Genomic DNA, 25,111 nt, shown 5'->3' with positions numbered 1-25,111 from the left:
CAGCGCTAATTTTCCCTTGCGTCTAAACCGAAGCTTTTATAGCGCGACTGCTAAACCACGTGACCTTACGCTCTGACAACCAAGTCCCGCCCCTTACTTAGCGTCGTATCCGGAAGAACGTGCTGGTTCCACCTCCTGGGCGGGGCTACTATTAGGCGCCAGTTTGTTGAGAGGAGATTTGCTGAGTGAAAGCCGGGGGAGAAGTGTGAGCCGGGACCGGTATAACTAAGTGGTGAGTTTCTGTGGAGTCGAAGCTGCGGCCTGGGAGTAGTGGGTAAGGTTCTGATACTTGTATGACTGAGTGGCAAGAAATAACGCGGGGTTGTAGTTGCACTGAGTGAGGGGCTGAAGTTATCTGGCTGAGAAGCTTATGGACATGTTTATAGAGGATGCTGGGAACTGTAGTTCTGCATTTAGTGAGAGGAGTGCTGTGGTAGAGTTATTGTTTGTTGTGGTTGGTCAGGCTTGATCAGTCTCTCAGGGCAGTAGTTGGGGATCAGGGGCCGCAGGTTTGGAGCTGTACAACAGGGGAGTGTATTTAGCAAGTTAGTGAGACTCCTGTCAGTCTCACAGCAGAGGCAGATTGGCACATAAATCATAGACATGGGGCTGATACAGACATGTGACATCCCACTGACACCTGCAAGCTCCACACTTGCCTGTAACTGCTCATCATTATAATCATTATAAGCCTTGTTGGCTATTGTCCTGAGCCCACTTCTAATACAGGTCTGGACTGGGAGTCAAAATAGGCCCTGACATTCCAAATACACAGAGGCCCAATCAGCTCCCCACCAGCCCACTAAATAGTGACTTTCTATGGCATCTTATGGTAGACCCACACATTGCCAGTCCGGGCCTGCTTGTAGGAGTAGCATTTTAGGCACATGCCTCATTCATTCAGGTATAGTGCATTTTGCTTTGTCAGTTCTTTTGTAGCCAATGGAACTGTGTAGTCATGGCAACTGCTGAACTGCCTGTTGTAGCCTTTTTGGGCCCTGTGACCGATGTAAAAGACATCTATCACCGCTTGGTGGATTCCCCTATTCTCAGGGGTGGGTGGGATCAAACACTGACAGTTGTGCAACCCGGCAGCTTTTTCTTTGCGCCACCGCTGCTTGGTGCCACAGTTTGTCAGTCTGGGTCAAGACCGTGGTGTGGCCCTGGAGACCAGAGCATGACAGGGCAAGAGTTTGGGGGATGCAGGTAGAGCAAGAAATGTTTGGGGGATGCAGGAAGAGCAAGAAATGTTTTGGGGCTGCAGGTAGTGCAAGAAGTGTTTGGGGGCTGCAGGTAGAGCAAGAAGTGTTTGGGGGGATGCAGGTAGAGTAAGATGTGTTTGGGGGCTGCAGCTAGTGCAAGAAGTGTTTGGGGGATGCAGGTAGAGCAAGATGTGTTTGGGAGCTGCAGGTAGAGCAAGAAGTGTTTGGGGGATGCAGATAGCCACCTAACAACTCTTTATTGTCTTTGTATTAAACATGAGGTGAAGCAACTGTCATGGTGTTAACTGTCCAGTGATTTGTCCCTCTCTGCTTTCCTTGTGCAGTAATGGGCAAGAGAAAAGATGGCAGCCCCATCGCTCCCTCTTCACAAAGGAAAAAACAAAGGCAAGAGGTGGACGACCCATACGATGAGGAGGATTATGGTCAGGCCGGACCCAGTGTCTCTAATGACTATGGACAGCGCAAAAAGCAAAGGAAAGAAGCCGATAACTCACACGCAGACAGTGACCATGAGAATTCAGTGTCCTTCGCTTCTTCTCAGCGTGTCAGTGCATCTCAGTCAGTAAGTTGCAAATACATATTTATGATCCCAGAGAATAATGAACAAATTCATTTGTATTTTTTATTGTAGCCATTTCAGTGCTATTAACTCCATCCTAATATAGGCTCTCCCTATATGCTTATACTTCATACTTCTTGTCGCTGTAGCTTATATATAGCCTATACACCGTAAAAATGTACAGTTCTGTGTATACAAGCAGTACTATATACATAAAGATATGCATACTTACAAAGCCACCTGTACTACCCTGCTAGGCTTCAAATACGATTTTTGCTACTCCTTGGAATATTGTCTAAATGACTTTCCCAGGAACACATTACAAAGACAAAAAAACTGGGAATTTTCTTGTAGCCCATGCAGGATACTGAAGTTTCAAAAGCAATATACAAATGTTTTATTTTTGTATGTAATTAAAGGGTAAGTAAAGGCTAGCTCCCTGTGCAGGAAAAATTTAAATTTCTGGGTTCCTGGGGCACCACCCTAAATCTCTGTGTTCAAATGAATGCATTATACTCTGCCTGGGACAAAGGTATCCAAACCCACTTTATGTTCAGATTATGGGCAATATTGGTGATATCTGGATAACTAGTGAAGCTTTATAACGGGTCTGTATCTTATGTGGCATAAAGCTGTATGTTTTGTGGTACAGCATAGCAGCTGTTTGTTATACAAGTAACTGATGTGAGCAAAAGTTATTTTGGACCTTTAGTTTCGCTTTTAAACTCGTCCAAAATAGCTTTACACTTTTCCTGCTATATTATAGAGCTTATGATTAAAGCTGGCCATACAGGTTCAGATTTTATTCATCATATGACAAACATTCGGATATTGAGTGTACAATTTTAATGCAGTAATCTAAAACGGAGCATTCTGATTTAAATTGAAGGATTTAAGTAGGAAAAATAACAAATCAGACAATGTTCTGGCCATTAATTGACAGACAACCGTGGTATAACATCGTCACCCCTGGATATTAACAGATACATGCAAAGCTATTATCGTTATCTTACATAAATTGTCTAACCTGTACTATCCACTAAACTTCATTTCCTATGATTATATCGGCTCATGTATGGTCAGCTTAAAGGGGATCTATTTCTAAATTGAGAAATAAGACACTCTCTACATACGTTCAATTTTAAATCTGTACCGTTTAAGAAATAATCAAGTTACTCTTCAGTATTTCACTCTCCGCAACCTGTCACTCTCAATGCTCTCTTCATGGTGGGTCACATTTTGATTGACCGGTCTAATATATCTTTTAGGGGGGGGGGGCTCCCTTTCTTAGCAGAATAACTATTGTAACTAACTCCAGCACAAACAAAAGATAACAGACTCTGACAAAACAGGATTTCCATTAGAGCCGGTTATTTTTAAAGGAACAGTAACACCAAAAAATGTAAGTGTTTTAAAGTAATGAAAATATCATGTAGTGTTGCCCTGCACTGGTAAAACTGATGTGTTTGCTTCAGAAACACTACTATAGTTCATATAAACAAGCTGCTGTGGAGCAATGGCGGAAATTGAAAAATGGCTATATGGCACAGGTTAACTAATGGATAAAAGATAACACCATTAGACAGACAGACATCTTATCTGCTATCTGCTGTGTAACCTGAGCCTTTCTCCTTTGAATGGCTGCCCCCATTGCTACACAGCAGCTTATTTATATAAACTATAGTAGTGTTTCTTAAGCAAACACAGCAGTTTTACTAGTGCAGGGCAACACTGCATTATATTTTCATTACTTTAAAATACTTTTATTTTTTGACGTTACTGTTCCTTTAAAGAGTGAGCACCTAGGTTAAGGGTGCAATCCCCCCCCCCCCAAGGCTGTATTAGACCTAACCATCAATCAAAAACTGGCTCCACCTAATGCATGAAGACAGAATGAAGAGAGACAGGTTGCTGAGAGGGGGAGAATGAAGAATAACTTAATTATTTCATAAATGGTACAGAATTTTTAATTAATTATATTTAGAAAATTTCTTAATCCAGCAAGATGAAGCTTTTATTTTCGCGAGTAACTACTGTTGACTAGTTTTAACCCTTGTTGCATAGAGTTAAAGCATTTGTTAGTGTCCATATTTACTCGTATCAACTTCTAATAATGTTTGTACTTGGGATATGTTTACAAATGACAAGTTAAACACCATGCAGCTAAAGGTTTAAATCCTTGTTTTTGTTTTACTTTCTTGGATTTAAACAGAAAGTCTTTGTATTATACGTGTAACACAGTTGAGGGGTTGATCGCAGCCAAGTGATAACTTTCTTCTTCCATTTTGGTTTCAAAGGGCACAGGTGACGTTGGGATCATTGAATCCATCTTTCTGAGAAACTTCATGTGTCATTCAATGCTGGGACCTTTTCGCTTTGGACCGAATGTTAACTTTGTTATAGGAAATAATGGGAGTAAGTATGTACTCTATTATGTATACATTTATGTATATGGAACACGGAGGAGCACTCAACAGGGTCAGAGTAACTGATTTTAATAAACAAACTAAAGAAATTCCAGCATTTTGATATCCTGATGATGTGATCGAATTGCTGTAATTTGTTTTGTATGTTATTAAAGAGAGAGAGGGAGAAAAATAAGTACAACGCAACAAGAGCCTAGCCTGTTAAGCAGCCAAAAAGCCTTTCATGCGAAAGACATGCAGCATAAAGCCTTCTTGAAAATAGAAGATACTTACTTTCCCCGTGCCATATACATAGCTCATGGGTGGAGACATGCAAATCACTCCTTTATGTCCCTTTGGCCAACTCTGCATCCAGAACCGCTGCTTTTATAGCACAGATACAGCCCAATAGCTCAGAGCCATATATCCAAACTTGCAGACAGCCTGTCTCCATCTTGTTAGATCTCATCAGCGCAAGATATTGGAACATGGCTTCTGAGTAGGTAGGACTTGTTTATATTAAAAGATACTTAAATCCTATATATTTCTGCCTGATCCCAACTCTTTCATCAAAGATTTAGGCCAAATCTTAAACCGAATCTGAACCCTAAATTGCATATGCAAAGGCAGGGTTAAAAGAACCGCACACTCACACAGAAAAAAAAAGAAATAAGAATTGGTGCTTTCAAGCCCCAGAATATGCATATTCAGGCTGAAAAGTGTTTGTAACAACGCAGCAGTAAATTTACTATTAAATCGAATGAGAAGTATTGGTTTTGGACGTTTTTAAATATACCTTTGGAGAATATCCCTTTGTGCCATTAGACTTATAGTATATTATGCATTAAAGGGGTTGTACACCTTTGAGATGGCTTTTAGTATGATGTAGAAAGTGATATTCTGAGATCATTTGCAATTTGTTTTATTTTTTTATTATTGAAGGTTTTTGAGTTATTTAGCTTTTTATTCAGCAGCTCTTGAATTTGCATCTTGGTAACTAGGGCCCACATTACCCTAGCAACTATGCATTGGTTTGAATAAGACACTTGAATATGAATAGAAGAGAGTCTGAATAGAAGGATGAGTAATAAAAAGTAACAATACATTTGTAGCCTTAAAGAGACTTTTTAGAAGGGGACAGCGACACCCTTATGAAAGCTGCAAATAGCCAGAAGAAAAAGACGGCTATAAAACTATAAAAAATAAAGAAAACCAATTGAAGTTGCTTAGAATTGAACGTTCTATAACCTAATAAAAGTTACCTCAAAGGTGAACCAATTCATGATCAATGGCACAGTCTTATTTTCAAAAGCAAATATGTGCTAATGACTTCAATATACTATAAGCACAAATAACCTATTGAATGCATGTGAATACTTATCCATATCGTATAACATTTCAGTCATTGTTATGAATGTATAAAAGGTCTTAAATGCCACTTAAAAAAAGAAAAGCTAAAATATTCTGTTTTCCTGTTTTATTTTTCCAAGGTGGCAAAAGTGCGGTATTGACGGCTCTCATTGTGGGCTTGGGTGGAAAAGCCGCCATTACCAACAGAGGATCATCAATAAAGGGGTTTGTCAAGGAAGGACAAACGTGAGTGCTAATTCTTTCTTATCTACACAATTACTGAATCAGAGTATCATAGCTATCAGGTAGCATTGTGTGTTTTAGTAAAATAAATGGTAGGCCTAAAACGTAGTTACATTAGATCAGTGCGTCATGATCCCTGATATCTTCTCTTAAGAACCAGCTGCTTAACGGAGAATTAGACCCTAAAATGAATATGGCTAAAAATGCCATGTTTTATATACTGACCTTATTGCACCAGCCTAAAATTTCAGCTTGTCAATAGCAGCAATGATCCAGGACTTCAAACTTGTCACAGGGGGTCACCATCTTGGAAAGTGTCTGTGACACTCACATGCTCAGTGGGCTCTGAGCAGCTGTTGAGAAGCTAAGCTTAGGGGTCGTCACTAATTATCCAGCAGAAAATGAGGTTTGTCTGTTATATAAGCTGATGTTACAGGGCTGATTATTAAATTCTGATGCTAATTGCACTGGTTTCTGTGCTGCCATGTAGTAATTATCTGTATTAATTATTAATCAGCCTTATATTGTGAAATTCCTATTCTATGTGCACTGTATATTGTGAGTGGGTCCCTAAGCTCAGTAAGTGACAGCAGTACAGAGCATGTGCAGTGAATCAGCAGAAAAGAAGATGGGGAGCTACTGGGGCATCTTTGGTGACAAGGATCTTTACTGCTAAAGGGCTGTGGTTGCCTTGGGCTGGTACAGAAGCACAAAACATAATGTACAACATTTCTAGCCTAATTCTTTAGTTTAACTTTCCTTGTCCTTTAAGCAATATCTAACTGATCATATAGGGACTGGAATCATATAGGGAATCTTACAGATGGGATCTTAATACATATAGCGGCAACTGATTTTGCATAAATCTATAAATCTCTCTTTAGGTTTGCAGAGATCTCTATTACATTACGAAACAGAGGGCAAGATGCCTACAAGCCCGATGTATTTGGAAACTCTATAACAGTTCAGCAGCGACTAACTACCGACGGCAGTCGCACATACAAGCTAAAAAGTGCTACAGGTAAGCGATTGGTGTCCTTCTTTGGCTTCTAAAGTTTTCAATAGTGATGAGCTATTGGTGTTGGTCTAGATCAATGTGCAAAAACTTTATGCAAAGGAAATATGAAAAGAAGTAAAATACATTTTTGCAACCGTGGAGAAGACTGACCCTGCATTGTTTTGGACATTTCCACTACCAGTGCCAATGCATTTGGTGAACCTTGAAACTATTCTCTCCACCAGGCCTGGACTGGTTATGTGTACATTCTGACAAATGCCTGAGGGACTGCTGTTAGATGCCAAAGGCAAATACTATTAGGCCTGTTTGGGCTTCTATGTACTTGAAATTCTAGGGCCTGTTCGGAATCTCAGTTTAGACCTGCTATCCATCATAGACTCGTGTGTTTTAAAAAGTAGTGGAGACTACTGCCAATATATTTTCCCCTTATGTTGGTGTTTTTTATTAAAGATTTATGCCCTCTCATTAGATTCTGGTAGCTTAGACTCTAGAATATAATATAATACAATATAATATTTATGGCCACCACTAGATGGTAGCAAACAACTGAAAAAAAAGACTGTTTTGCATTAGTAAACAAAAGCACAAATCTTCGAGACCTATGGGAAAACATTTTATTTTTAAAATTATATATTATAAAGATTAAATACTTATAGAAGATATAAGAATGTATGAAAGATAATGGCACCGAATATTAATTACCCAGCTATCTTTTTCTGTTGTTTGTTTTTCTCTTTCTGTTAAAAACAGTTAAAAAGGTAAACCAAAAAAAATCACATAAGAAAAAAAAACTAATGGTTTAATAAGTGAGCTTGATAACTTCAGAACCTCAGCAGTGTCTAACAACAGGGCTGTGTAAGCCTGTGAGATGTACAATGTATATCTTTGTTGTAATTTCTAAATAAAGGTTATTATGAAACTGGAATTTAAAAGAATTAAATTCACCTTTGAATTAACTTTTACTATGATGTCAAGAGTGAAATTCTTTTTGCTATTGGTTTTCATTTTTTATTAGTTGTGTTTTTTTTAGTTATTTAGCTTTTTATTCAGCAGCTCTCCCGCAATTTCAGCAATCTGGTTGCTAGGGTCCAAATTACTCTAGAAACCAAGCATTGATTTGAATAACAGACTGGAATGTGGATAGAAGAAGCCAGAATAGAAAAATCAGTAACAAAAACAATACAATACATTTGTAGCCTTACCAAGCATTTGTTGTTTTTTTTTTTAGATGGGGTCAGTGACCCCCATTTGGAAACTGGAAAGAGTCAGGAGAAGAAGGCAAATAATTAAAAACTGTAAAAGAAAAAATGAAGTTACTTACCATTAGCCATTCCATAATATACTAAAAGTTAACTTAAAGGTGAACGACCCCTTTAAGGTTTTGTGCTGTAATACCAAATAATTGTACGTATGCAATAATGTATATAATTTTTTTATGTTTCACGTCTTTCACGTAAACCATTTTGTAGCAGTGTCCTCAAGTAGCCGCATCACATATGACATTCTGCAAATATGTTAAATGCACAAGTGATGACTGCATGAGAACATTTGTAAAATAATAATAATAAAAATTGTATTTGCCAATCCAAATCCCAGTGGATCCCATGAGACTTCGTAAAATGGACTATAGTCTCATGCAGCAGTTAATCACCTTGATATAATATGCTTTACGAATCCCCGTGAGGATGTTTAGGTTTATGGAGTGTAGCTTCTACTGTTTTACCAGTTCCATTCTGTGCTTCTACTGGAATAACAATCGTTTCTTTATTCACAGATTGTGTTTCAACCTTCTAACACATTCTTAGGGCTACAAAGGGAACTTATTTTACCACCCAAATGAGACATTGAATGAATATACAGCAAGTGTTACATATATCTAATGAAAAGACAATAAATAATATTTTTTTTTTCCTTGTAGGTGCTGTAGTTTCTAACAAGAAAGAGGAGCTTACAGCAATTCTTGATCATTTCAATATACAGGTAAATGAGATTTGTAGTTTATGTATATAAAACTGGAAACCGTAGCAGATCTGCTTATTCTGCCAGCAGTATTGCTTTTGTGACAACCCGTGGTAGCCCAACTAGATTGTAGGTCAAATAGGTTTGTTTGGTTAAACCGAGCAAGATTTCTTTATTAACCTTTGAATCATTTGGGAAATATCGAAAGGTACTAGCATAGGCTTTATAAACGGTTGTCACTGGGCCTGCTCATTATTATGAACAAGGAGGACATCAGAACATTGTACACGGTGAGAATGGGTCCTTATTAATTGTATAAAAAGTCTTGCAGTATCCAAAGGGGTCCAGTGTAGGGTAGTCAAGTTCAGGCAAGAGTTCAACAAGGCAGGCAGCAAGAATCAGAGTCTAGCAGAGGGTCAGGAATCCAGGAAACAGTAAATTATGAATTTAGGAAACCCAGGAACACGATTCAGCAATCGGATCTTGAACCAGTGACCTGGAAGTCCTTTTATTTTCAAATTTCACGCCAGACGCCATCACGTCGGCGTCTGCCCACGTGGTTCGTGGGCGCCGACAGCATGGATGGGACGTCGCCAGAGACCACCAACTCGTGGTTTTCTTGGAAACTGTTTGTAGAACTCCCGTATCAGCCTGTTTAATCCAAGAGCACTCCTCAGGGCCGAAAACCTTCAATTGGATCAGGAATTGCAATGGCCCAAATTTTTTTCCACTTTGTATTCTTGTTGACCTTCCACAGAGATAGAAACAGGAGGCGATTGCTCCGAAGAGAATCTTCTGCTGAATGCTGGTTTCACCGGAGATGCATGGAACACGTTAGGTATTCACATCTCAGGGAGAAGCTGAAGTCTGATAGCCACGGCATTAACAATTTCCACAATGGGGAATGGACCAACAAATTTTGGACCCAACTTGGGGGAAAGGAACTTTGAGGTGAAAGTTTCTCGTCGAAAGCCACACTTTGTCCCCAACTTTTTACAAAGGAGAAGTTTTCCGTCTTCGATCAGCATAATTTTTGTGGGACACAGAACTTTTCTCTAAATTGACTTCGGTAGCTGACTAAATGGCAGGACGCTGGCGTAGGCCCACGTGGTTCTTGGGCGCCACCATCTTGGATGGGGCAGCGCCGGAGACGGGAGCACCAACGGCGCTCCTGACATTAATGACTTCACTTAGATGACAAATAAAAAATGAAGTGCTAAATAAACAGGTATTTCAACTGATACAGGGGATTAACTCGAGTTCCACTGAGATGACTATTGATTAAGAATGCTAGAAATCCATGTTCTTGAGCACTGCTTGATCTGTTTCACTATAGTATGCCGTAGTGAGTGTATTAAAGGAAAAGCTACTGCCATGAGTAGGTATTTTGATGTCTGTAGTCCTCCACGAAGACCGCATACAGAGAACACACCCAGTTAGAACTGCAAGAACTCAGATGTGTATAACCCATAGTTATGCCTAGGTCTCAAACGCTCCAGTATTGCTTTAATAGCCGGACATGTGAGGGGGCAATGTTTAACTATTTTCACAGATGGATATTACTTTAAAAATTAAAGTAAAATAACTTTTGTACAAACTGTTTCTTTACTAGATACTTTGCACTGTTCCTCTTATAGGTAGATAACCCAGTGTCTGTTCTAACTCAAGAGATGAGTAAACATTTCCTTCAGTCTAAGAATGAATCGGACAAGTATAAGGTGAGTTGAGTACTAATCTTACTCTAGGCTGTTAACACCTATCCCTCCTTGCACTTGTCTTTCAGTATATTTTTAAAGAAAAACTAACCCCCCCCAGTAACAAAAGCCCCCCCTTAACTGTCATCAACCCCTCTCCCTCCCCACACTGCATTGGTCAAAAACCTGACCCTAAAATCCAGCGCAATGGAGTAGCTCCAGTTACTAGTAGCATCTACTTTTGTGGCTACAAAAATACCCTGCCATAGACACATATAGTAAGATAGTTAGATCAGGTTAAAAAAAGACAAAGTCCATCAAGTTCAACCCCTCCAAATGAAAACCCAGCATCCATACACACACCCCTCCATACCTTCACATACATTATATATTATATACAGTTATATGAAAAAGTTTGGGAACCCCTCTTAATTCTGTGGAGTTTTGTTTATCATTGGCTGAGCTTTCAAAGTAGCAACTTCCTTTTAATATATAACATGCCTTATGTAAACATTAGTATTTTAGCAGTGACATAACGTTATTGAATTAACAGAAAATATGCAATATGCATCATAACAAAATTAGACACTGAGAATTGTCTCTGCTAAAACAAACATTTATCTCATCTTTTTATTAAACCAGGCTCAACCAAACTCCCATCCACAATTTTATCTTATAATAACTCGAAAAAGTTGGGTCGGGAAAAGACTTGATAAAATAGATTGAAAACTCAAATCATAAGAATTTTTCAAATTTGAAGGCCAAATCACTCGATTTTTTTTAAAAAAAATTTTGGGTATTGGCCGAAAACCCTGAATTTTTTCGGATTATCGATCAAAACCCAGCACAGATCACGATATCTTCAAACAGTTAAAGGGACATCCGTCATTGACTTCTACATGACCTCAGCAGGTTTGAGAAGGCAAATTTTTGGATTCAGAGTTTTTGCAGCTTTGCAGTATAATAAATCTCAAACAATTCAAGGTTTTTTTTTTCCTCTAAAAATTTTTATAAAATATAAAACCTCAGCCAGAAAAAAGTCATGGTTTAGTAAATAACCCCCGTAGTGTCTTGGCAAATCCATTACCGCTATTGTCTATTTTGTAGCCGTGATAAGTAGCCGCTACTAGTAGCTCTGTGTGCCTTCACCCTTAAGGACAAATAATGCTTCGGATTTCTTCTTAGATCATAACAATTTCAACTGCTCTCATTGTATGCATAGCACAATCTTATTTATAATATGATTTCCCAGTTATCATATCATAAAACATATCATAACATATCATAAAACACGTCTTATTGAAAACCCATTACACTGCATTGGTTTCAGTGTCACCTGGAAGCTGTTGTTGCCCCCCCCCCCCGAATCAAGCTTGTAAAGTATACAGTATATCCCACTGCCACACTCGTTTCTATCATTGGCTCCTCTATCTCCGTCAATCTCCTAAACTCCTACATTCTCATCTATCTGTCACATCACCTCATTTTAGAAAGCATACCACTGCAAAGTTCGCTCTCCTTACCTTTATCTACATTCCCACAAACCATTTATTGTTTCCACAATTAACTAGCCTTTCTAGTACTTGCCTACCTTTACCTGGCCAACTCTAGCATATTCTCTTGTGCAGTTCTTCATGAAAGCAACACAGCTGGAGCAGATGAAGGAAGATTACTCCTACATCATGGAAACAAAGTCCAGGACTCACGATCAAGTCGAAAATGGTGGTGAGGTAAGAACCGATTGGTCTCTGAGGTGTACAAATATAGATTACTTGTTGTTCAACCTGTGGCTCTTGAGAAGCTTAACTACATGATACAAAGGTTGAAAGGAATAGTGGAAGTTTAATTCCTTCAACAATAAGGGGCAAGTGATTGTTTTCCATTGTCATTAATGGGGTTGTTCTTTGAAATAACTTTTAGTATGATGTAGAGAGTGATATTCTGAGATAATGTGCAATTTGTTTTCATTTTTTATTATTGAAAGTTTCTGAGTTTAGCTTTTTATTCAGCAGCTCTTCAATTTGCATTTTAAGCAATCTGGTAACTGGGGCCCAACTAAAGCTGGCCATAGATGTTGAGATTTTTAAAAGATCAGATCCTGATCGTGAGACCACGATCTTCTCAGAACGATTGTACGATCGTACAAATTTACCATCAATTAAAAAGACCAATTTGCCAGGAAAACAAAGGGGAGCTACGTGCTTGGCCCTGCAAACATAGATAGATTGTACTGGGACCGACAAAGATTTTTTGACCTGGCCGATCAATTTCCTGACAGATGACGGCCTAAATCGTAAGATGTACGATCGTTCGAATCCCACTAACCGCACGATAATTTCGAAGAATCGGTCGGGCTTCCCTAAAATCGGTCGTTCGGCAAGAAGAATCGTCGCGTCTATGGGGAGCTTTACCCTAGCAACCATAAATTGATTTGAATAAGAGACTGGAATATGAATAGGAGAGGGTCTCAATAGAAGGATCAGTAATAAAAATAGCAATAACAATACATTTGTAGCCTTACAGAGCATTTGTTTTTTTTTTAGAAGGGGACAGCGAATCCCATTTGGATCAGAAGAAAAAAGACATATAAAACTATAAAAAAATAATGAAAACCAATTGAAAAGTTGCTTAGACTTTGTCATCTATATCATAATAAAAGTTACTTTAAAGGTGACCCGCCCCTTTAACTGTGGCAGCTAATGACCTGTGTGATAAGGAGAGGTTAACTGATATTTATTCACATACTATGCATACTTAAATATATACATTATATTACATCTGATCTGATACTAAACGCACCCTTGCCTTGAAGTCTCTGGGTGCCTCTTTTATAAAGGCAAAATCTAAGGACCTGCCAATTTTATTTTCTAGCGACTTCGTGACCTGCGGCAGGAGTGCATACAAAAAGAGGAGAGGTTTAAGAGTATTGCCTCACTGGGAGAGATGAAGGAAAAATTGGAAGATCTAAAGAATAAAATGGCATGGGCCCTGGTGAGCTTTTCCTTGTGTTCAGCACAACCCCTATTTAATGCACTGTTGTTATCCCTTTAAGATGTTGAGTTTTATTACTAGGGGTCCCTAAGCCTCCAAGTACTTTTTTTTGTGAAGGAAGCCATACACTTGTGCAGTGTGACCAACAGTTTTAATGAAATTTGCCAGTTGTCAAAATGTTTTTGTTTATTTTAGGTAACTGAGTCAGAGAAACAGATTAAACCATTTATAGAGCAAATTTCTACTGAAGAAGGACGTACAGTGAAGTATGAACAGAAGATAGAAGAATGCCAGGTATATAAACTTATATCATTTTATATACATGATGGTGTATGTATGCGTGTGTACGTGTTTTGTGGATCACTATATATAACCTTATGTGCTTATTCAGATAACACAAGCCTCTAAAAAGGGTAATTTTTCACCAATTTGTGGAAAGAACTGCTGATTAAATGTATGTTTAAAGGGATTCTGTCGTGATTTTTGCTTTCAGGCAGGCTATTGTTTCTCCAACTCAATGTTACTGAAGGAATTGCAGTGGGACATGGATTTTTACTATTGAGTGCTATCTACCAGGCAGCTGTTATCCGGTTACCTTCACATAGTTCTGTTGTTAGTCTGCTGGGGTAGAAGAGAGCGGGGGGGGGGTGATATCACTCCAACTTGCAGCGCAGCAGTAAAGAGTGACTGAAATTTATCAGAGCACAAGACACATGAATGGGGGCACCTGGGAAACTGACAGTATGTCTAGTCCCATGTCAGATTTTTAAAATTAAAAATAAAAAAATCAGTGCTCTTTTGAAAAAAGGATTTCAGTGCAGAAGTCTGCTGGAGCAGCACTATTAACTGATGCTTTCTGAAAAAGATGTTTTCCCATGACAGTAAGAGAATATCACCATAACTGAGTCTTAGAAAGACAGTGCAGTTGTGTGTATAACCTCAGTTCCTCCTATCATTTTAACCAGTTGATCAGAGTATCAAACCTGTATTGTGTGTTAAACAAAAAAAAAAAGTGGGTTTGTACCTTTTAAACAGATGAGTAGGGATAGTTCTTGGGGAAACAGATGAAACGACACTTAGCAAAACAATAAAGATGTTATGAGTAATTTAAAACAGCCCATGCAGGCAGATTTGGTCCTTTGTTATCAATGTATAGGCAACACTTGCCATGATGAAGGTCAGTGTGTGACCCTACAGTTTTGTATTTAAGGCCATTTAGCTTGGCTTTTTCATTTAAAGGAGAACTAAAGCTTAACGAAAGAAGTAGCTAGAAATGTTGTACATTATGTTTTGTGCTTCTGTACCAGCCCAAGGCAACCACAGCCCTTTAGCAGTAAAGATCCGTGTCTCCATATACAATTCTTTCGATACTTTCAACTGAGACATGCATTTCAGGCACAGTTCAGTTCTTTCAGTTTCTTCTCTAGAGGAGGACCAATGGGAAGAGGCTATAGATAACCTATACCCCTGTTTAATTTCACTCAGAGACAGAATGATTCAATTTAAAATGATTCACCAAATTTATATTACCCCATTGAGGCTCAAAGCCATGGGTAAACTAGACGGAGCCACCTGTGTAAAATGTGGCAGGGATGAAGCTGGTTTCCTCCATTTGATATGGGACTGTCCTCGAGTAGCAGAATACTGGGCAGAAGTCATACAATACGCCAATGTCTTCCTCTCCTTCCCAGGAATCAAGTCCCCGGAGTTTTGCCTATTAGGTGTCATAGATGAGGTAGTGCCCTTACAGAAATCCAGAGCACTTCTGAGGTTGATCCTTTTCTACGCGAAATAACTAGTAATTATGAAATGGATGAGCCCTAACCCTCCCTCACTGCAGCAATGGATTGACTTGATCAATGGTACATTACCCTTAATTAAACTGATGTACAATGCTAGGGGAACACCTGGGAAATTTGGGAAAATATGGGACCCTTGGCTAAAAGTCAACCCCCATGCATCCCCTCCGGATGATTGATTTATGAGAAGTACTCTGCCGTAATTGAGTTTATTGGCTATTTATTTCTTCAAACCATCGCTATACATATAAGTACTTGTAAACGGAGCTGAATAAGTGTAAAGCATATATGTGCTGTTTATTGTTTGTTTTTTGTTTTTTTTTGTTTAAAATGCAAAATAAAAACCTTTAAAAAAAAAAAAGATCTGTGTCTCCAAAGATGCCCCAGTAGCTCCCCATCTTCTTTTCTGCTGATTCACTGCACATGCTCTGTGCTGCTGTCACTTACTGAGCTTAGGGACCCACTCACAATATACAGTACACATAGAATAGAAATGTCACAATATAAGGCTGATTAGTAATTAATACACATAATTACTACATGGCAGCACAGAAACCAGTGCAATTAGCATCAGAATTTAATAATCAGCTTTGTAGTATCAACTTATATTACAGACCAACCTCATTTTCTGCTGGATAATTAGTGACGAGCCCTAAGCTTAGCTTCTCAACAGCTGCTCAGAGCCCACTGAGCATGTGAGTGTCACAGACACTTTCCAAGATGGTGACCCCCTGTGACAAGTTTGAAGTCCTGGACCCTAACTATATTAGAAACATTTTTTATTTTGCCTGGTTTTTGTTTTTACACTGAACGGTTCCTTTAATATCTGAATAAGATTAGTTAGCTGAAGAGACCAATATGCTACCAACTTGGCTTTCAGTATTAGTCAGTAAAAGTCTTTAGTCAGATAGATGTAACTCTTTACCTTTCAGGGCAAAGTAATCAATGCTGAAGAGAAGTTCCGGGCTAAACAAGAGGAGCTTGATAAGATCACGCAGGAAGCTGTAGCGCTCAAGCCCCAGGGCATTGGTCTAAAAGAGGATGTGCAAAAGAAAAGGAAATCCTATAACGAGTCAGAGGTAATTCTTTTCCTCTCTAAAAAAAAACTTTGTCAGTTTAACCAGTCTTGCACAATAACCAAACATTTGTTTTTACTATAGAAATATGTGGCTGCTAGATTTTTAATCTTTATTCTTTTCCCTGTATTGGGGTATCCAGACTTTATAGATAAAGCCCTGTCAGCAAGGAGAGGGGACCCGAAATAGATAAAATGTATTCCTGCTGTTGCCATTTATTTCTTAATACTAGTATTTTATTAGTAGTAATATTAGTATAGTATTTTTACTATAACCTGATTCACCTGTCATCGATTGTCTTTTTGGTCAAGTTCCAAATCGGCCTTCAAACAAGGCCAAGATAAATCTGTCATGTTCTGTCAGTAGGGTTGCCACCCGGCCGGTATTTTACCGGCCTAGTCGGTAAAACACCTGCCAAGGCCGGAGCCGGTATTACAAATTTACCGGCAATGCAGTTGCCAGTTATTTGTAATACCCTTTAAAAAAAGCCCTCGGCCTGCCCCCAATTCGCGCAGAACTTACCTTTTTTACAGTGTTCTTGACATCGGGACGATGTTGCTCCGCCCCCTTTCACGGCACACTGTGTAGCCCCACCCACTTTTGCATCATAGGCCGCCCCCCACCGGCCGTTAAGTTTTTTTCTGTAAAGGTGGCAACTCTATCTGTCAGGGGTGTTATGCATTTATCCAAGTAAATAATGAGGAACATCACAAAATAGATTTCCTTGGTGCTTCTGGGTTTCTTGCATGCACCCCTGCCAGTCTTAAAGGACTGACCTCAAGAGTTCTTTTCTCTCCTTCCTCATTTTACTATTCAGCAACGGCTCTCTGAAACTGAACATGGACTTTTAGGGGCATATTTATAAAGGGTTCGAATTTCGAATTGAAAGAACTTCAAACTTTCAATTCAAAAAGACCAACCGAAATCAAGTTGGTTTTTTTTTTTTTGATCGAATAGGTCCGTATTCAACCGAATTCGAATCGTACGAATTGAAGGAACAGCGCATTCGATCAAATGTTTCAAAGTCCACCAATTGACTCCAAAAGGGTTCTAGGAGGTCCCCCATAGGCTAAAACAGCAATTCAGCAGGTTTTAGATGGCGAATGGTCAAAGTCGAATTTTTAAAGAGACCGTACATCATAAATTTCAATATTCAAATTTTATTCAAATCAAATTTGGACTTTTCCCTAGTCAAAGTACACAAAAATAGCACGAAATTCGATTTTTTTACATTCAAAAATTCACCTCGACCTTTGATAAATCTACCCCTTTGAAAAATCTAATCTTGTATCCTTGTATAATGTAATATAACAATATATTTATGATCTGGAAGTGTAACAAGAACCATTTATCTTCCTAGGTTTTGTATAACAGACATAGAATGGAATTAAAACGTTTAGAAAGAGATGCAGAGCAACTCCACAAACGTATTGAGGAGCTTAAAAAAAGGTAGAAGTATTTTTGTGTGTTCACCTCTCACTATAGAAAGACACCGTTTAGGGGTGCCAGCCTAACTGATCTATAAACAGCTAGTGTAACCATTTAATAATCACTGAGTCAGCTTAAGTCTTCTACTGTTGCTGTAAATCTCTGTTAAAGTGAATTATAATTCAGCATCTTCAAATACACCTTGGATCAAAGTTTATCACCGCTCTCTGATCCACTTTATTATACCGGTACATTTCCTTTGTGTATGTGTATATAGGCTGAAATGTTAGTCCTTTGCAATAAAATAATTTTTAAAGTCCTGAGAGTGCGGAATCTTTTTGCAGTGAATAGAGACTATTTGTTGACTCTGCCTCACCCAGGCATATCTATCATCTGTATCGTGAGTGTGTGTATATATATATATATATATATATATATATATATATATATATAATTTTTTCCTTTTTTTTTTCATTCTAGTGCTGATAATGATTCTGAGAGTGAAAAAATGGCACGGCAAAAAGAGATAAACCAAATAAGGGAGAGGATGAAAGCGCTTCATGATAAAGACATTACCACCAATCAACAAATTCATCAGTTTCAGCAGGCGATTGAGAAATATAAGGAAGAGCGGGCCAGAATTGGGTATAATGCTAAATAAATTTTCCATTTCCTCTCATGTCCTTACACTGTGTGTATCCATGTTTTGATGGGGCTGGACCTGGAATCTATTTAAAAAAATTAAGGGGCAAATTTATCAAAGGTCGACGTGAAAATTCGAATAAAAAAAAATTTGAATTTCGAGCTAATTTTTGTGTACTTCGACGGAGGAAAATTCGAAATTCATCGTGTACTGTCTCTTTAAAAATTTGACTTCAACCATTCGCCATATAAAACCTGCCGAATTGCTGTTTTAGCCTGAACCTCGAACCTATTTGGAGTCAATTGATTCGGCCAAAAAAAAAAAAAAATTATTATTTTTTTCTAAAATAAATTTACGTTGGTCTTTTTTAATTCGAATTTCGAAGTTTTTTAAATTCATTCGACCCTTGATAAATCTGCCCCTAAGAGAATTGTGTTCCCAGGAATATACCAACCTGTCGTCAGTAAGAGCAATGAAACATTAACATGTTATCTTCTGACGAATAGGAAGAATATGACTTGCTTTTCAATATTTAATGTTGTATTTTGTTACCTAAGGGGAATTACGCAGACTTTCTGTCTTATTTAAGAAGCTGAAGTTGTCCTGAATATAACTGAGTATTTATGGTCACAGCCTCTTTTTTTATTCTTGTTGAGTCCTTGACATTATTATCCGTGTGCAGGCTAGCTCTAATTGTAGGAAGGAATTTTAGTGTTAAGACACACAAAGCTACTAGAAGCAGCTACTTGTCACAGCTACAAAATAGACCATAGTGATAACTGGCTTTTCTAAGGGTAAGGGCACACCTGGATATTCGGGGAGATTTAGTCAGCCGGCGACTAATCTCCCCGAACTCACATTGCTTTGATTTCCGAAGTCGACTGAAGTTTCCTTTTAAGGAAACTTCAAGCGACTTCGAAAATAGAAGCACCGCGAGTGCATTGCCGCAGGAGTTTTTTCATTGAAGCAGGCAGAGACACGGGGGGGAGCAGTTCGGGCAGATAAAAACTCCCCTAAACTCCCATAAATTCGAAATTTATTAAAAAAAATCAGATTTTTCCAACGGATGACTGAATTAAATCAACCCGAAAACTCAAATCAGATTTGAAGGGGAAAACATTTTTACTTCCTTGTTTTTAATTTCCCCGCCCCTAATTTGCATATGCAAATTAGGGTTCAGATTTGGTTCGGCCGGATCAAATCCTGGATTCAATGCATCCCTAACCTTTATGTTAACTTTTAGTATGTTATAGAAAGGCCAATTCTAAACAATTTCTCAATTAGTCTTCATTATTTATTTTTTATAGTTTTTTTAATAATTTGCCTTTTTCTTCTGACTTTTCCCAGCTTTAAAAGGGGGGGTCACTGACCCCCATCTAAAAACAAATGCTCTATAAGGCTACAAATGGATAGTTATTGGCACTTTTTAATTAATATAAGTTAATAAGTGAATAGGCGATCATTTGGGGTGAGACTAAAGCTGACCATAGACACACCGATATGAAACAGACTCTCACACTTTGTCGTCCGGACAATTTTCGTACCATTGCGATTGGTCATTTAGTCAGGCAGGTTAGACAATTCCAGTTGGGTAATGATAATATCTTTGCATGTATTACCTGACAATATCCATAGGTGACTGTCACTACCATTTCTCTGACACAACCTATGCAACTGCTGTCTAATTACTGGCCACAACATCATATGATTAGTTTTTTTTTAACTTATTAAAAGGGTTGTTCATCTAGCAGGATGAAGAGAGATATTTTGAGACAATTTGCAGTTGGGTTTCCTTTTTTAATTATTTGTGGTTTTTATGCTAAGCTTTTCTTAAGCAGCTCTCCAGTTTGAAATTTGAGCAATCTGGTTGCTATGGTCCAAATTCCCCTAGCAACCATGCAGTGATTTGAATAAGAGACTGGAATATGAATAGGAGAGGCCTGAAAATAGAAGGATCAGTAATAAAAAGTAGCAATAACAATACATTTGTAGCCTTACAGAGCAACCGTTTTTTGGATGGGGTCAGTGACCCTCATTTGAAAGCTGCAAAGAGTCAGAGGTAGAAGGCAAATAATAAGAAAAACTATAAAAAAAATAGATAATGAAGACCAATTGAAAAGCTGTTTAGAATTTGCAAATCTATAACATACTAAAAGTTAACTTGAAGGTGAAACACCCCTTTAAAGGACAAGGAAAGGCAAAAAAATAAAATCCCATTTTTACTTTCTTTAATGAAAAAGAAACCTATATCCAATATTCTTTAATTAAAAAATGTGTACCGTTTTTATCAGAAACCTGACTGTATACAGTGAAATTCTCCCTTCATTTACTGCTGTGGATAGGAATTGTCAGGTGGTCCCTAACTGCTCTGCAGGGAAATAATCATACTTATGAACAGCAGGGGGAGCCCCCCACTTACTTACCAGCCATGCAGAATTCAAGCAGCTTTATTTATGATGATCCCTAAGCAGCCCAGACCACACTGAGCATGTTCAGGGTCAGGCAAAGATGTTTAACAAAGTTACAAGATGACAGCCCGCTGTGGCCAACTTTGAAAGCATACCGTATATACTCGAGTATAAGCCGAGGTACCTAATTTTACTTCCAAAAACTGGGAAAGCTTATTGACTCGAGTATAAGCCTAGGGTGAGAAATGCAGAAGCTTCTGGTAAGTTTCAATCAAAAAATTGAGGGTTTCTGCTCCCATTGGAGGTGCCGGCGACTATTCTTGGACGCCGGCGACTATTCTTGGACGCCGGCGACCGTTTTTTGCGCTTGACCCGAGTATAAGCCGAGGTAGAGTTTTTCAGCATATTTTGGGGGCTGAAAAACTCTGCTTATACTCGAGTATATACGGTAAATCATTTGTTTGATTAGGCTTTGTGGTGCAGAAAGTTCATGCTTATGTATTTCTAGCCTTATTTTAGTTGACTTTCCTTGTCCTTTAATCCTACAATTTAAATCTGAAAGGTTAATTTTAGATCATTGCATTGAAACTTACAAATGTTATCTGAATGTTCGTCGTACAAACAATAAGATGTGAACGTCTATGGCCGGCTTAAGAGCAATGACACACGACACTTTCCCTTCTGTAAACATCCAGGTTGCTGCACATAATTGTGCTGTGTTTGGCTGGTCTGCAATGCCTAGAGGAGCTGACAAGCAAGCGAGAATAATATACCTGTGCTAAGAAATAAGCAGGACAGCACCATTATTTTATGTTTTTAAAATGTCAGCATATTCAGCTTTACTGCAGGTGTCTGAAAATGGAACACTGAGGCTGTAGAATTCACACTGAACCCATTTTATTTATAGATGTTATGTTGGTTCTTCCTGTTTATCAATAGAAAGAAAAGCTAATATACAGTTATTTACCAATATAAATAAAATACTCAAATTAAAGGGGGGGGGGTCTAAAGAAATACAAAATCAGGCTTAAATGGTCCCCTTTCCTAAATTAGCTTTTTGGCAATTGGGCATCAGTCATCACCAATAACTACAATGCACAGTAATCCAATGCAGTGCACAACACAGCTACCATGTATGTTTTGGTTAGCTGGGCAGCCCTGATGTAGACTATGCAAGTATCAAATTCTGTTGAAGAGCAGCAACAGAAAATTCTATTGTTAAAGGAATTGTACAGTATAAAAGTAAAAACTGGGTAAAAATAAAAAAAAATGTTTCTAATATAGTCAGTTAGCCAATAATGTAATGTATAAAGGCTGGAGTGACTGGATGTGTAACATAATAGCCAGAACACTACGTCCTGCTTTTCAGCTCTATTGGTTTCCACTGATTGGTTACCAGACTGTAATCAATCAGTGACTTGAGGGGGGGGGCACATGGGTCATATCTGTTGCTTTTGAATCTGAGCTGAATGCTGAGGATCAATTACAAACTCACTGAACAGTTATGTCCCATGTGGCCCCCTTCAGGTCGCTGACTAACTCAGAGTTAGAGCTGAAAAGCAGGAAGTAGTGTTCTGTTCTCTTTAGGGATGCACCAAATCCACTGTTTTGGATTCGGTTGAATCCTTTGCAAAAGATTTGGCTGAATACTGAACCGAATCCTAATTTGCATATGCAATCTCGTTTGACCGGGCAGAAGGATTCAGCCGAATCCAAATCCTGCTGAAAAATGCCCAATCTCGAACTAAATCCTGGATTTGGTGCATCCCTAGTTCTCTTTGACATCCAATCACTCCAGCCTTTATATATTACATTTTTGCCTAACTAACTATATCAGTAACATTTATTTTTTTTGCACAGCCCATCTATTTACCCAGTTTTATTTTTACACTGAACTGTTCCTTTAAGGTTATGGGCTTTTGTTCCTAATGTTGTCTTGTCCTCTAAGTCATTGTACATTTAGCCATACTCTATCCCCATGAATCAGACCCGCTGCCATATCTATCACTTTCTGTGCCATAGCATCTTTATTAGTGGGCACTATCTTTATTATCAGGCACTGTGTACATGACACTTGAGCTGGGCATACAGAACACGCCAATCATGACTCTAGCAATTCCAGTTGTTCCATAGAAAACAAGTAGAGACAATTCTACTAACCATTGCTACTGTTCTGGAGGAAAGACGCAGTTACGTAACCGTGACAAATCTCATGGTGTGCCATTATCCTTAACATTTTCTGGGGCCCCCTTTCAGGGGCCTAATGTTTGAAGGGTTTGTTCACCTTTGTGTTGACTTTTAGTATGATGTAGAGAGTGATATTCTGAGACAATTTGCAATTGGTTTTAATTTTTTTTATTTGGTGTTTTTGAGTTATTTAGCTTTTTTATTCAGCAGCTCTCCACTTTCCAATTTCTGCAATCTGGTTGCTAGGGCCCAAGTTACCCTAGCAACCATGCATCGATATAAACAAGAGGCTGGAATATGAATAGGAGAGGTCTGAATAGAAAGATGAGTTATAAAAAGTAGCAATAACAATACATGTGTAGCTTTACAGAGCATTTGTTTTAAGATGGGGTCAGTGTGTCCCCCATTTGAAAGCTGGAAAGAGTCAGAAGCAGAAGGCAAATATTTCAAAAACTATAAAAAATAAATAATGAAGACCAATTGGAGAGTTCAATAGAATTGACTGTCCTATAACATACTAAAAGTCAATGTAAAGGTAAACCACCCCTTTAAAAACACACCATAACATCACTGACATTTTGTTCTCCATCTTACTGGAGGAACATGCTGCCCTCAGTCTTATGTAAGTGACATGGGGGTAGGAACAGCATGGCATGGGGGAAAGTTCAAACTTCAACCCTCAACCTACCTAATCCCTAGGTAACTACTGCATAGTGCAGAAACTGCAGCTCCCACTACCTGCAAAGTGGAAAAGTAGAGGGCCGGGCTAATCCAAGTGAGTACTGTATGACCAGTCCCCCCCGTTAAGAACTAAAACTCATCAGACCCAGGACAACTCTCGTCCTGTACTTCTCTGATGATTGGTCTGGTTGTCCCTATGCACTAAAAAATGTGGATGTTTCAGACATGGAGAGAAGACAGAGCATTACTTATTTTATTTATGTCCAATTGAAACAGAAATGAAGAGCGGAATATAAAACAAAGGCTGGAACAGCACAAGCGACAGCTGAAGGAGCTACATGAGAGTAAGACGGACCGGTTAAAGAGATTTGGGCAAAATATGCCGGCCCTTCTGGCTGCAATTGATGAGGCTGATAAACTTGGCCGCTTTAGAAAGAAGCCTGTTGGACCTTTGGGTGAGTTTTGCTCAATAGTAAAAAAAAATGTCCGACCACAACAATAGCTTATCTGAAAGCAGTTATAGTGCTGGCTCTTTCTGAAAGCACAGGATCAGACACAATGAACTGAAATGGCTCCTACACCCCAGTGTTACATCTAGAAAAAATACATTGATTGGTACAACAATAACATTTTAAATGGTAGAATGAATTATTTGTACACCGTGTACTCGTATGCTGCTGTGGTGTTATTGGGGAGTGACTAGCTGAAAAGACTCTACATTGCACTTGCTATAAGGCGAGAATACACATGTCGCATTCTTGGGTCAAAATCTGCCCTGTTTGGAGATCAGTGCCTTTGAAGTCCATAGTCTGAGTGGGAACTCGAGCAAAAAAAAGTCAACTGTTTTTGAGTCCTGCATCGGGTCGTATACCCGCGGAATACCCGTAAAGTGGTCGGGTTTCGGACAAAAAGTCCCCGATTCCTTGGCCGTGCGGTCAGTCTGCGGGTAATCCGGCTGGGCACCCAACAAAGGTGCAGGCATGATCCCTCCCTTGTGGTTTTTCAGTTTTTCAATTTTTTTTTGAAGATTCGGAGCCGGAGTGACGTCTCATCCGGTCAAATGTGCGGTCTCTTCCACTTTTGCGTGTCCCCCATGTTGGAAAGTTAGTTGGCCTATTGCGGGTCTGGTAGCAGGAACATGAGGGTCAAATTGCGAGTTGTGGTTGTGGGTACAGGTTTTTTAAAAATGTAAATTTATTTCCTCTGGTACGGTGATCCTCTTTATGGGTAAAAAGGTCCCCTGCTAAGTGTCTATTATGTCCTCTAATGTACTTGTAGTAAATGGTAGGATAAATATGGGCCTGTTATCCAGAATGCTTGGGGCCTGGTAGTTTCCGAATACGGGGCCTTTCCATGATTAGTCTTACCAGGCATTTAAATAAACGTCCAATAAACCCAATATGATTGTTTTGCCCTCAATAAGGATTAATTATATTTTAGTTGGGGT

General features: G+C 38.8%; 1 protein-coding gene across 1 annotated transcript in view; it reads left to right on the top strand.

Annotated features, from left to right (window-relative positions):
- The first annotated feature begins 203 nt into the window (after window positions 1-203).
- smc6.1.L (structural maintenance of chromosomes 6, gene 1 L homeolog) overlaps window positions 204-25,111 on the top strand; it is a 70,040-nt gene continuing 45,132 nt past the window's right edge. The window contains 14 exon segments of the mRNA NM_001090081.1: window positions 204-232; window positions 1,547-1,785; window positions 4,080-4,197; window positions 5,678-5,783; window positions 6,665-6,801; window positions 8,717-8,778; window positions 10,395-10,475; window positions 12,080-12,181; window positions 13,323-13,442; window positions 13,638-13,736; window positions 16,174-16,320; window positions 17,678-17,766; window positions 18,226-18,390; window positions 23,941-24,119. Of these exon segments, the coding sequence (NP_001083550.1) occupies window positions 1,549-1,785; window positions 4,080-4,197; window positions 5,678-5,783; window positions 6,665-6,801; window positions 8,717-8,778; window positions 10,395-10,475; window positions 12,080-12,181; window positions 13,323-13,442; window positions 13,638-13,736; window positions 16,174-16,320; window positions 17,678-17,766; window positions 18,226-18,390; window positions 23,941-24,119 (1,642 nt within the window). The 5' untranslated portion in view covers window positions 204-232; window positions 1,547-1,548.

Source organism: Xenopus laevis, chromosome 5L (genome assembly GCF_017654675.1).
Source record: "Xenopus laevis strain J_2021 chromosome 5L, Xenopus_laevis_v10.1, whole genome shotgun sequence".
Lineage (NCBI taxonomy): Eukaryota > Metazoa > Chordata > Amphibia > Anura > Pipidae > Xenopus > Xenopus laevis.
This window is presented reverse-complemented; position numbering and strand designations above follow the sequence as displayed.